General features: G+C 42.0%; 1 protein-coding gene across 2 annotated transcripts in view; it reads right to left on the reverse strand.

Moving 5' to 3' along the window:
• Nucleotides 1-13887, reverse strand: part of SLC9A3 (solute carrier family 9 member A3) — a 178622-nt gene that overhangs the window by 90723 nt on the left and 74012 nt on the right. For both annotated transcript variants that reach the window (XM_068236599.1, XM_068236598.1), the window contains exon 3: nt 10144-10304. In XM_068236599.1, the coding sequence (XP_068092700.1) occupies nt 10144-10304 (161 nt within the window). The remainder of the gene's footprint in view (nt 1-10143; nt 10305-13887) is intronic.

Below are 13887 nucleotides of genomic sequence, written 5' to 3' on the forward strand. Positions count from 1 at the left end.
GGCGACAGCTCGTCGCCAAATCCCTCTGCATCCACACGGCAGCAGAGGGATTAGCGATGCGGCGGAAGCTGTCGCTGAGTTTCCTCCCCCCCGCCGGAAGCTCCGTGTGGTGTGTGTGGGTAGCTGTCGCTAGCCCGCATACACATGCGGGGCTAGCGACAGTTCCGGCGAGGTTGCGGCGACGACTGTAGCCGGCGATTGAACATGTCAATCGCCTGGCGACAGCTCCGACGGGCGACGGTTCGGGGCGCGCGCATCATACACACGGGGGAACTGTCGTCGCAACACGCGCGTGCCACGCGGTTGCGGCGACGGCCTTCCCCCGTGAGTATGGGCCTTTAGCATTAGGTAGCCAGAGGTACCCTCAGTTTTAAAGGACACCCAAAGAGAAAATAAACGAATGAAACAAACAATTATATCTATCTTCTTTTTCCTAAAAATGACTTTTTAAGATATGCCACAGTTTTATTTTATGTTTAAATCTACTTTTTAAGTTTTAACTGTTTTATTGTTTTTGCTCAATGACACATTCATTGAAGTATGCCAGAGCTAAAACCTATGAACTATTGACCCTTTTTATCTCTTTCCTGCCCACAGAAGCCATTTTCTGCTAGGAAAGTGTTTTATAGTTATAATTTCTTATCAGTGAGGGTCACACTGTAGTCACTTCCTGTCTGAGTCAGCCACTTACATACCTGATATTTAACTCTTTCAGGCAGAGAAAGAAAAAAAGGAACACAGCATAGTTATTTGTGTGCTAGGCACTGTACATCCCCATGTCTAGCTCATCATGTCACACGTCACTTTGGGTATCCTTTAAGTAGCCCCCGACTGAAGGGAGATCTTGTCAGTAGAATGCCGAGAGCATTGAGGAAGGAGGGAGGCACTAGGGAAGGGGAGTGAGCCACCTTTCCATTATCGGGCACCTGTAGGCACATGCCTACAATGCCCTATGGTAAATCCGGCCCTGCTTAAAGGCCCACTATCGCGAAACATTGTACAATTTAAAATACATATGATTGCATATGTACAAAATGTACATTTGTTCCAGAGTAAAAAGGTTGTAAAACTCTAACAGAATTGACAGATTATAGATATATAGTTATCTCCTCATAGGGGATTCTTGGGGTTTATTTTTAAAAGCACTTACTGAAAAGTTGTTACTCAGTCCAACTGACAAAATAGTTTGCAAGCGTGTAGGGAGACTGGCTGGTATTTTGTATAGATCCTTTCCAGGGAATGCTTTTGTAAAGAATAAAGTACAACACCAGTCTGCAGCATCACATATCCCTGGTATGTTTGAGGTATGAGCGAAGTCACTTGCCTGTTCCGACTAGGACTGACTGATAAGCCTTCTTTTTAAACAAAGCTCTTAAAGAGACACTGTGGTGACATATTGTAAAATGCAGAACATTATTTGGGATATCAACTTTTATAGTAATTTTCCTGGTTTCAGCATCAGAAACACTACCAAATATTGGTGTGTAGTCCCATACTCTCAGAGATCCTTAGCCTAGGCTGTTTAGCTATGCAGAATTACATCAACAGCATTATTCACTGGCTTCAGGGGAACCCCCCCCCCCCCCCCCCAAAAAAAACAACATTCCCTCAGAGCTGTCATAAATTTAAGTTTGTGAATCAGAGTGAGGAAAGATTTTACAACAGGCAAACACTGACTAAATAATTTACAATACAATATATACAGTATATCTATCTATCTATCTATCTATCTATCTATCTATCTATCTATCTATATATATATAATATTAACTACAGTTCCTCTTTAATATTATTGACTGATTATAAAGACATCAATGTCCTGCTCAGTGACAAATGATTGAAGTAAATGTAAAACACTTACCACAGTAGAGGGCGCATGCGCGAGCTACCCAAGATGGCCGCTTGAGAGGAAAGCTCCGCTCACCGCCACAAACTTCCGCAGCCTCCTCCGCTCCAGCCGCATAAGAGACCGGCGGTTTCGCTGGATCTAGCCTCCGCACACACCCCAGGACGGAATGGCGACCAAAGGGGGCCCCAAAACCTTCAGCACAGCGGGCGCCATGGATAAATTTCTGCGCCCCTCCTCCACCCAAGATGGCGCTGACCAGACGGACGCTCCCCCTTCTGACCAGGCAAGTGCAGGAGACAGCGCGCAGCCATTAACGGCTGCATTTCTCGAACTAACTCTTGAAAAACACTACCACAGCCTACAAGACTCCTTACAAAAAGTCATTATGGCTGCTGTGGGGGAACTGCGCGCTGATATGGCAGGCCTAGGGGAGCGCACACACTTGCTGGAAGAAAGGGTAGAAGCCCTGGCCATAAAGCAGGCAGACATGGTGGAAGAACAACAACTCATGATATCTGACATAAAATCAATGCGTTTATCTCAGGAAGATATGGAAAATAGGGAGAGAAGGCAGAATGTTCGCATAAAGGGGGTCTCAATGTCTCTGAAAAATGAACATATCGTTCCATACCTGAAAGAACTGTTTCATACTATTGTGTCTGATTTACCAGAAGAGATGTGGAGAATAGATAGAGCTCATAGGTCCCTGGGGGAGAGAAAACCAGGCTCAAAAACACCTAAGGACATCATTGCTAAGTTACATTATTATGAAGCAAAAGAGGCCCTATTTAAAGCTCTACGGAACACTACTAATATTGCATTTAAAGGAGATGAGATTGCTATCTATAATGACCTTTCCTTAATCACTCTTACAAAACGCAGGCAACTTAAACCTGTCACACAGCTTCTTAGGGATGCTGGCATCTCATACAAATGGGGCTTCCCCTTTCGCTTGATTGTGAACAAACAGGGTCTGATACTGACACTAACTGATTTAGATGATGCACCGATGTTTCTTAAACAGCTTGGCCTCAAATTCCCTAACACCTCCATCTCACCGACCCACCGAGCGCTAACGTCCTCTCCTCCGAGAAAAATTCGCCACATATCTGAATGGACTAAACAACCGATACGAAGCATCACGTTTCCAGATAGATCAGAGAATATGGACGATCACCCAGCCTGAAGTTGTTTTCCGATCACTGCGATCCTTAAACACTTCGAGACAACCTGGTTTCTATGGTTTTTCCACTTCCTACGATCACTTTCTACTTCCCGACTTCGATTAAGTTTCATACTGTCTACATTTGGCTCCACCTGGACTAGCGGGGCTCCTCTTGTTGTTTATTTGCCCCTAATTAAGATTTTATCTAAATGTGGCGGGAAGGAGCTTTACCTGATACGGTTCCCTTAACATTCTACCACCCTCTATCAGCGCCCTAACACCTGCATAGGAGCGGTAGTCTTCAGCAGTGCGGTTCTGAAAGATGTATTGTCGGGTGTTTTCTCAATGTTTGTATAACTTGTTTAAAAATAAATATAAAATCAAAAATGTAAATGTAATGCTCCTGGGAAAATAGGAGGAGCTAAAATACAAACATACGCCTAACTGTGTGAGCTCGTTTTTCGAGGTTTTACAGTACTGGTTTAAACATGTAAATAAACGTAGACCAATTTATAAAAATATCAATTTAATATCGAATAAATATTACAATATCAAAACAATATAAAATTGCACTTTTGATATATAACAAAACTCATAAGGTCATTCTTATAATAAGCAATGAGCTGGATAATAATTTCAGTAAAACATCAAAATGTTATTATACTTAATCACCAAATACAAAAGGCTTAAACCATTCAGCAGTCAATTCAAATACAATGCATAGATGTGACTCCTCAAATATGGCCGTCGGCCCTGTTACTCAATTTACCACAGGGTGTCTGGAGACAAAATGGATGACTTGAACGAAAACAAAATGGCTGTTATCAAAATCAAAATGGCTGCTATCAAAAATCAAAATGGCTGCTATCGCAAACAAAATGGTGGCTATCAAAAACAAAATGGTGGCTATCAAAAATCAAAATTTCGCAGTCCAAAATCAAAATGCGCTATCCAAAATAAACTGGCTGATGTCAGCTATACCATTCAATATAACAAATTTAGGATGACTCAGTGGATCTGACGACTGGGCGATGCCCCACAATCGCTATGCAATCAACTATAAATGACAGGAATTTTCCCTCTGTCTACACTTTAACCTCCGCTGGCCTGTGTTACTACACAGAGCAGGCGGGTAAAATACATATAATTTTGGAATAAAATATCTATTGAGTCGTCCTAAACTTGGCTAGGTGTGGCTTGCACATGCTGCGGCAAAGTATCAAAATATCTAGAGGAGGTAGCTTGAAAGGTCTAGTTTTTATTCAAGACTGAGTTAAACAGCCAGTTATCAATGAACATATGGTAGAACTTAGGTGAGTTGTTTCCAACTTGCAACTTTGGAAAAGCTCACCCCTTTTTAAAATATCAACCAATGAAATTCAATCAATACATCATATGTTCAGATATTCTGCGCTGTAATAAGCCGTCTAACTAACAAGAAAATCAGAACTGGGTTCAAGTATAGTCACCAAGATGGCCTCTGGGCGTGTTCCTCTTAGGCGTGGCTGTGTTCAGATGGCATGAATCCTCTATGTCCTGGTCTGCTCAGATCTCCTGATGGTCTGATCCTCTCTCATTGAATGACCCCTCTCATCTTATTCCCCTCACTACCTATGGTCCTGCCCAGGAGATTAAATCTTCTAGCCTATCACTGGGCAGTGGGAGTGACCAATGGGAGCTTTCTGTGACTAATCTTTAACCCAAGTGTAATACTGGCTTTCACCCTTTGTAGGTGCTGTTGGCTAACTAATCACAGACTTACTGGGATATTTGGCAAACTAAAAACAAAAATCATGTTTTATTATAACCCAACAGTGAATAAATCAATGTTATAATTCCTCTATGGATAGCTGACTTTGCTGGAATCACTGGTTATTATTTATTATACAGTGACCTTTTCTACCATATTTAAGATAGATTGGATTTGATCCAAAAATCATTGGCATGCTTAAAACCACCATGGATCTCTCATTATAACACATTGTGCTTGTTAGCAGGGTTTTATATCTCTAACATTATTGTTTAACATACAACACTGGTAAACATATAGCATCTCTATATCATCCTGGATATATTCATTCAAATAATCTTTATATTAATACATATACAATGCCATAACCTTTTTTTTTTATATTCATTCTTAATTGTTATGCAATGATGCATACATGTGCTGTCTGTTTTCTTAACCTAGATGGGGAATTGTAATATAACTTTATGCTTTTTAATATGAACTATTGCTGACAGCACAGTCAATATATTTCCCAAGCTTTGTTTTTGTGTCTGAACTTTGGAAACACATACATTGTGAAAGGAAAACAACCCCCATCCAAGGCTTCTATGCATTAACTACAGCCAGGTCTGAGCCATTGTTTACAAAAACTGGTTCATTTACCGACAAAAGCTAGTTAAGGTCTGGTCTGTCTCTTTCATTGTCCTAAGACTCTTCTTGTTCGGCAATTGTTTGGTCAAACAAGGTACTTGTCTGCTTCCATTGTTCAAGTAAGGTGAATGAGATTACCTATTGCAAATAGCACTCAGCTGACTGCCTGTTATTCCCAACTAATCTTTCTAGAGGGACACATACTGTGCAATTCAGTATTACTTGGCAATATTATATCGCCATATGAAAATATGCTCTGCCTTTCTCAATGATCAATGTATATATTAACCTACAATCACCATACATTAAAAAGTCTTTGTCTTCTGTACCTTAGGGGAAGGAAATATTAGATTTTATTCCTATTTGATCATGTACAGTTCAGTTTATCAGAAAAACGTTACTCCGGCATATGGAAATCTCGACAGTATTCAGAGCTATATGTATATCTGATGCTGTTTGTATATTTGCGTATGTTTTACTGTTATTCTGATTTGTGTATGTTTTACTGTTATTCTGACAATTTTCCTGCCTTTCTCTCTATGTACCGCTCCATTGTGCCAAATCCAATTCCGGGCGTGACCCAGTCATGCTTGGCGAAATAAAATGATTCTGATTCTGATTCTGATTCAATGACACGTAAAATGTTTGCGAACATATTTGTTTTTATGTTAATATTCTTGGGACTCTACATGTACCCTCGGGAGACCCCCCTTGCCTGGCTGTTGCGACATCCAGTCAACTCGGGACGGTATCCACGTTGGCAACAGTTTTATGTTGCCCGTATGTTTTGCCATTGGATTACCTATGGCTCACCTTTGGATAAATGGTGTAAACTACTCCAGCTACATACTCAATGTACATTCCACGAATCTGTTTTGATTTTCTATAATGTTCTTATTAATCTTTCTTTCCTTTCTCTATCCTATTGTTTAACCAAGGTTACTATGGTCTGTTCACAAACTATCTATGCCAATTCGCTCCTATACCGAAAATGGTTAATTTCATGACATTGAATTCCAAAGGTCTAAATACACCCCAGAAGCGATTCTCTCTATTTAAAGATTTGAAAAGGTTAAATATCGACTTGGCTTTCATTCAAGAAACTCACCTACGCAAAACAGATCAAATACGTTTATATAATAAACTGTATTCTGGGGTGTATTTGGCCTCTGGTCCTGCAAAGAAAGCGGGAGTGGCCATAATACATAAAAAAGACTTTCCTTTACAGGTTACTAAAACTATAACTGACCCTAATGGCCATTACCTAATCCTTATAGGCAATCTGGCAGGCAAGGATATTACTCTGGTTAACGTTTATGTCCCCAACCAGAACCAGATATCCTTTCTAACATCATTCTTTAGAAAAATATACAAAAATATTAAAGGGACCCTGCTGATGGGAGGGGATTTTAACCTGGCAGTTTCCAACGTCAAAGATCGCTATACCCCACCTAGCACCACCACAACAGCCACACATAGTCGCAACTCTCGTAAGTTTAGAGTTCTCTTAAGACAGTACAAACTACTGGATCTATGGAGGATATCCAACCCCACTACCATTGAATATACTTTTTTCTCTCCCCCCCATGCATCCCATTCCCGATTGGATTATTTTTTTCCACATCTGTGATTCTACCTTTACTTAAAAATGCTGAAATACTCCCAATTGCTTGGACAGATCACCAAGCTGTTATCACGGATATTGATCTATATTCTTATGCCCATAAGCCACATTTTTGGAGGCTAAATGAAACCCTGTTACAAGATAAAGAAATTCGGCTTAAACTTACGGATGAATTGCAATCTTATTTTACAATTAATTCTGATTCGGTCTCTTCTTTTGGGGTGGTCTGGGAGGCACACAAAGCCTTTATTAGGGGGCTATTTATATCAGAAGGCACCAAACGTAAAAAAATGTCCTCCCTTAAACTATCAAAATTACACCTAGACACCTAATTACACCTAGCCCAAAATTTATACAAATCCACCCCAAACCGAGCAAACCACTCTGCAATTCAGGCCCTTAAGCAAGAAATTCAAACAGTGTACACAACTAGAGAAAAGCTTAAGATGGACCAGACAACTTTTTTATGAAAGGGGGAACAAACCACACACAATCCTTGCTCGAAAACTAAACCCAAAATCTTCCCAAGGTTATATTCATTCCATGAAAGATCCTCATGGAACAATACAATACCATCCGCAAAAAGTAGCCCAAATTTTTACAGACTACTACAAAAACTTATACAACCTACCACAGAAGTCTGGCCTTTCTGAGCATATATCTAAAGTTGACGCGTTTCTTGACCAGTTATCTATGCCCTACCTATCAGAAGATCATATCAAAATACTTAATGCTCCAATAACCAGTGAAGAAATTCTAGAGGTAATCAAACACCTACCTTCTACGAAGGCACCTGGCCCTGACGGCCTACCATACTCTTACTACAAAAAATTCCAATCTATACTTATTCCATACATAACTAAATTAGCCAATAAACTTATGACTGGGAACCTAGCACCTCAGACATTTCTCAATTCATTAATCACTATGATACCCAAGGAAGGGAAGGATCCACAACTTCCACAAAATTATAGACCTATCTCTCTTCTTAATTCTGACCTAAAGATTATAACAAAAGTCCTAGCAAATCGATTGAACCCAATCCTCATATCTTTGGTTAATAACGATCAAGTGGGGTTTATATTAGGCCGACAGGCAGGAGACAACACAAGGAAAGCTATCAATCTAATCGAGCTGTTAAAACAATCCTTTTCTTATAAATGGAGGACACATTCCATTAAATATTTAGGTATCCAGCTGACACCCACATACAATACTTTATATAAAGCTAATTTCCCCTCCCTAATCCAGTCTATTCTACAAGACCTTAAGAAATGGTCGGTTTATAAAATCTCGTGGATAGGTAGGATTTACTCATTGAAAATGAACATACTCCCGCGTTTATTATATCTATTCGAGACACTTCCTATTCAGGTCCCCCCATTACAATTTAAAATTTTACAACGAGCATTCCTTAAATTTGTGTGGAATAACGCTAGACCAAGAGTCCACTCTTCTGTGTTATCAGCATCAAGAGAATATGGGGGACTAGGTTTACCCCACTTGAAGCTATACTATAAAGCTGCTCAATTACGCCAACTTCCTGAATGGTCGGACTTGAAAGTATTCACCAAATGGGGTCTCATTGAAGCATTAAGTATATACCCAATTTCACTGGCGTCCTTGATATGGTCTCGATTTCCCCCCAAGCTACCTCAAATTAAACTTCTCCCAACGGTCAAGTTTACTCTTCAGATATGGCGTTCTACAGTTCTAAAGGCTAATCTTAGATCTTCGGCCTCTCCTCTATACCCTGTGCTGGGAAACCCTGCTTTCACCCCAGGTATGACTGAGGGATTTATGGGTAGATGGTATAACTTTAAATACACCAATCTCCACAACTGGTCAAATGCATTAACTAAAAAAATTCTTACCAAAAATGAGCTAGAGGAAAAAATAACTTTTACACCGCAACTAACCATGGAATATAACCAAATCACTCATTTCCTTAGGAATTATACTAAGGGAATACACCCCCTGCCTACACATACCCCGTTTGAACGACTATGCGATTTCAAAGGTCATCAAAAAGGTCTTATATCAACAATTTATGGCTTGCTTTTAGATAATTCTGGTGCTACTAGACTTAAACACTCTTATATGGAAAAATGGGAACAGGCCATTGGGCAATCTATAGATTGGGAAAGCTGGACCTCAATATGGGAAAATGCCAAACATACATCCATATGTACACAAACAAAGGAAAACCTATATAAATTGCTTTTCCGATGGTATAGAACACCGGAAGTACTATCAAAAATATATCCAGAAATATCCAATCAATGTTGGAGGGATTGCGGCCATATAGGCTCCCTCGAGCATATTTTCTGGTCATGCCCAATGATCCAGCCACTGTGGGTTGAAATCCAATCTCTGATTTCCAAAATATTAGACGTTAGGATTCCCCTTGATCCTATTCATATGGTCTTAGGTAAACCAATCTCGCGACTAAAGAAGAATAATATGAGACTGGTCACACATATTCTTACCGCCACTAGACTGTCAATAGCAACCAACTGGCGTAACTCCCTGTCTCCCACGATCTCTACTGTTATAGCAAAAATCAAATGGACTAAGACTATGGAATATCTCACAGCTATGTTAAGAGATACAGAGGAGAGATTCCAACAAATATGGGATCCGTGGGACACTTATTTCCTCAACTATACTCCCCCTTGACTCCTTACGACACAACCAGGAAAATTTCTTTAAAAAAAAGGGTCTTAAATAATAACGCAACCAAATCTGTTTAGAAAATCTACCTTTTATTGGCAATGTGCCTACTTTACTCCTTTTGTAGGACACAGATTAAACCATATATACAATACCGCTCTCCACCTAGATGAACAGACCAAATATATAAGCTCTTATAAAGTTATGTTGTTTTCCTTCTATCACTTTCATTATATTAAGCAAACTCTGAATACCAGTATAGATATTGGATAAAGATAAAATATGCAACTAGATGTGACTAACACAATTCAAGAACTCTCATTTACTGGTATTTTGGAAATAACTTGTATCTTACAGCTACTATACAGTTATATGCTGATTTTTCTAATGTTTGTAAGAGACGATTTGCCTTTAATAAAAACAGTGTTACAAAAAAAAAAAAAAACACTTACCACAGTAACTGCATCATTCAGGAGCGATTCCCCAAATACAATGATAAAGAGGACATCATTGACATGAACTTCCTCAAACACGGCCAGAACTGCGACTGGGTCCACTGCAGCAATCAGGCTCCCAAACAGAAGAAAGTCCAGAACCCCAATGTCTAGTTTCCCTTTAGGAAAACATCCAGAATTAGACTTTAGTTTATTTTTTTATCTCTTAAAATCTGTTACATTTGCAGCATCAGAAAACAGAATCAGTAAGGAGTCTAGGGGGTTGGCAATCAGTAAAAAGGCCAGAAAGGTCTGCTCTACATACCAAATTTCAAAACAAAGTACACAAACCTCCTGTCTACTGCATCCAGTGCTACAAAGGTACCGGTATATAAGTGTCCTTTTTGTCCATTAGGCTAACCAGTACCTACCAAAGGGGTTGGTGTGAGCTCCCCATCTCCAATGGATTACAGGCGGTCCTTTACTTAAAGTGTACCAGAGACTTCAGAAAGTAAAGATTTAATACTTAACCGGGGCTTCCTCCCGCCCCATAAACACATCCTCCCACAGTGGTGGGACTCAGCCACGGGTATGTAATGATCTGCTCTGCTGTCTGCACAGGCAGACAGCTTTTTGACCATTTTTTAGGTCTGAGTGCTGCAGGTCTCTGGAAAAGAGACCTGTCTTCACTCTGCGAGTTTCAGAGCTGCTGTTCTGGTGAGGAATTTGCATCCACTTGTCATGCAAATTGCTTAGCTGCTTCCTTTGATGGCTTGCAGTATAAATACCATTTCCTCCCAGAATTCCCTGCTGGTCATGAAGGTTTGTTCCTGCTAACTTACCTGGAGTCTCAGCTCTCTGCTCACCATAGGCTATTATTGCTAGCTTAGAGTAGTTACCCTTGGGGAGCGCTCCTTGCATTCCTATTTAGTGCAGTCAGGTTTGTGTTATATTTGTACTGCCTATTCTGTCTAGTCTTGTCCTTGCGATCGCACTGTCGACAGCGGTTGGCGGTAGTGAATTGTTTTGTCTTTCTGTTGCGATTGTTCTGTCACCAGCGGCGGCTGACAGAAAATCGCCCTGTCTTTTTGGATTGCATTCGCCCTAGCGTTAGAGGCGGTGGATCTCTCTGTATTCTGTCTAGGAGTGTAGCCGGAGCTGCGGTTGCTGCTGGCTATTCCTTCTGTCTGTCTTGTTGTGCGGATCGCACTCGCTCTTGCGGAAGAGCAGTGGATCCGTTCTACCCTGTTCCCGTGTACGGATCGCACTCGCTCTTGCGGAAGAGTGGTGGATCCTATCTGACCTGTTCCTGTTGTATGTTTGTCTGTCGGTCTGGAGCAAACGCTTGCTGTTGCCTGAGGTAAGGCAACCGATTAGCAAGCGTTTCTGTTATATGTTTGTTTGTGTTTTCTGTGTTCTTTTGTTAGTCAGGGTTGGCGCGTTTTTGTCTCTGTTGCGATTCTCATGCGGAGACAGCACCATTAACGTGTTTTGTCGCTATTGCACTTCTCTAGTGGCGACCGTGTTTAGCGAGTGCGTTTGTTATTTTCCTTGGCGTTCTGTTCATTATTGTTTGCTGTGTCTTTCTTCTACACCTATGCTCTGTCTTTACTCAGTCTTGTGTCGCTATTAGCAATCGCCATTCTTGCGATTGCTTTCCCACTTGGTCTTCGCTGTTGTGTGTTCACCGTCGCTAGGTGGCGACTAGATTGGTGGACATACATACATTCTGTCCCTGTGCTCACTCTCTCTCACTAGGGGCTATCTTGCCCTGTATTGCTTCCCCTCGTACAATCCCTATCTGGCATCTGTGGCAGTGTAGAGGGTTTATTCCTCTGCACTCCACAGCTCCATCTGCCGGTGGGAATTCCCCTCTACAGGTGCCTTGCACCAAAGCTGGGTTCTGTTATTCAGACGTTTGTGGAGGATTTCTGCAGTGTCAGCGCACATCCTGTGCGCTGACCACGGAGTTATTCCACAATCGTTACAGGGTAAGTATGAAATCTTTACTTTCTGAAGTCTCTGATTTCCTTTAAAGACAGGCTATATTTGTTTGTAAGTTAAATTTGTTTGTAAGCTGAGTCATGTGTAATAAATAGGGAAACATGGATAATTGATTTACATTCGGAAAACTCTAAATTTGGACTTATAGTATAAACAATATATTTTAGTTGTTTTTAACATGCTTTTAATTTCTTTTAAAGTGAACCTTAAGTCAACTATAAAAAATGAGATATACTCACCTGGGGCTTCCCTCAGCCCCCAGCAGCCGATCGGTGCCCTCGCAGCCCCGCTCTGACGCTCCAGGACCCGCCGGCGAACACTTCTGGTTTGGCCATCAATGGCAGACAGGCATGGGAACGCGAGTGATTCTTCGCGTTCCCAGCCTGTATATCGCCCCCTATTCTGCTATTGCGGCCTCCTGGAGCGTCAGAACGGGGCTGCAAGGGCACCGATCGGCTGCTGGGGGCTGAGGTAAGCCCCAGGTGAGTAAATCTCATTTTTTATAGTTGACTTAAAGAGAGTCTGAAGCGAGAATAGATCTCGCTTCAGACCTCATAGCTAGCAGGGGCATGCGTGCCCCTGCTAAAACGCCACTATAGCGCGGCTTTACGGGGGTCCCTGTCCCCCCAAACCCCCTCCGTGCAGCGGGGGAGCGCTTCCTGGTTGGGGCAGGGCTAACCGCCGCAGCCCTGCCCCATGCGCGTCTGTCAGACGCGTATCTCCGCCTCTCCCCCGCCCCTCTCAGTCTTCCTTCACTGAGAGGGGCGGGGGAGAGGCGGCGATGCGCGTCTGATAGACGCGCTGGGAGGCAGGGCTGCAGCCGTTAGCCCTGCCTCCAGGAAGAAGATTACCAGCGACCATTTTACGACCAACTTTTGCGGGGGGTGGGTTGGGGGTGAAGGGACCCCCGTTAAGCCGCGGGATAGCGGCGTTTTAGCAGGGGCACACGTGCCCCTGCTATATATAAGACCTGAAGCGAGATTTAGTCTCGCTTCAGTGTCTCTTTAAGGATCACTTTAAACTACTTACAACAGTCTATTTAATACTGTAACACGTAACAACAAAAATACGTAATATAAAAATAGTACTCTATAGTTTGTACTTTGAGACCATTTTGATTTTACTCGAGTCGTGTGTAAGTAGGGGACTGCCTGTATAGATATGGAACATATAAGCATCAACTTGCCAATAGAAAGCTGTTATCTGACACATGAGAGAGAAGTGTTATCAGGAGTATGGTTGTGTCTTGAATGAGAACATGGAAAAAATGCCTCAGCAAAAATACCAAGATGGTAGAAGCATATAAATGTTAGCCCTGAAAGACTGCACTCAAGGAAGGAGAATGAAAGCAAGAAAATAGGCATGGGCGTAGCAATCACCCCTGTAACATCTGCCTTGCAGGGGGGCCCAGAGGCTTTAGGGGCCCCTCCACTCCCTTTCTCTAACCAAAAGTGCAGCCAATTAGCAAAGAAACCTCCCAATTCATTCACGAAAACCATGTGCAGGAGCGTGTGTAATTGTTTCCTGCTTCCAGAGGCTGCTTCAGAGTAGAACACTCTCTGCTGCCAGTCGTTGGCTCCCAATCCCATGGTGTTCAGGGACAAAGGGGGCCACGTGCTAATATTTTTGCAGGGGGCCCTATCAAGTCTAGTTACACCCCCGAAAATAGGTGTAGCGCGGGCAGAAGGGGGGGGGGAGTTTGGGGGGGCAGAGAAAGAGAATGTGTGTGTGTGTGTGTGGGGGGGGGGGGTAGAGGGA

This window comes from Hyperolius riggenbachi, chromosome 5 (assembly GCF_040937935.1).
Source record: "Hyperolius riggenbachi isolate aHypRig1 chromosome 5, aHypRig1.pri, whole genome shotgun sequence".
Classification (NCBI taxonomy): Eukaryota; Metazoa; Chordata; class Amphibia; order Anura; family Hyperoliidae; genus Hyperolius; species Hyperolius riggenbachi.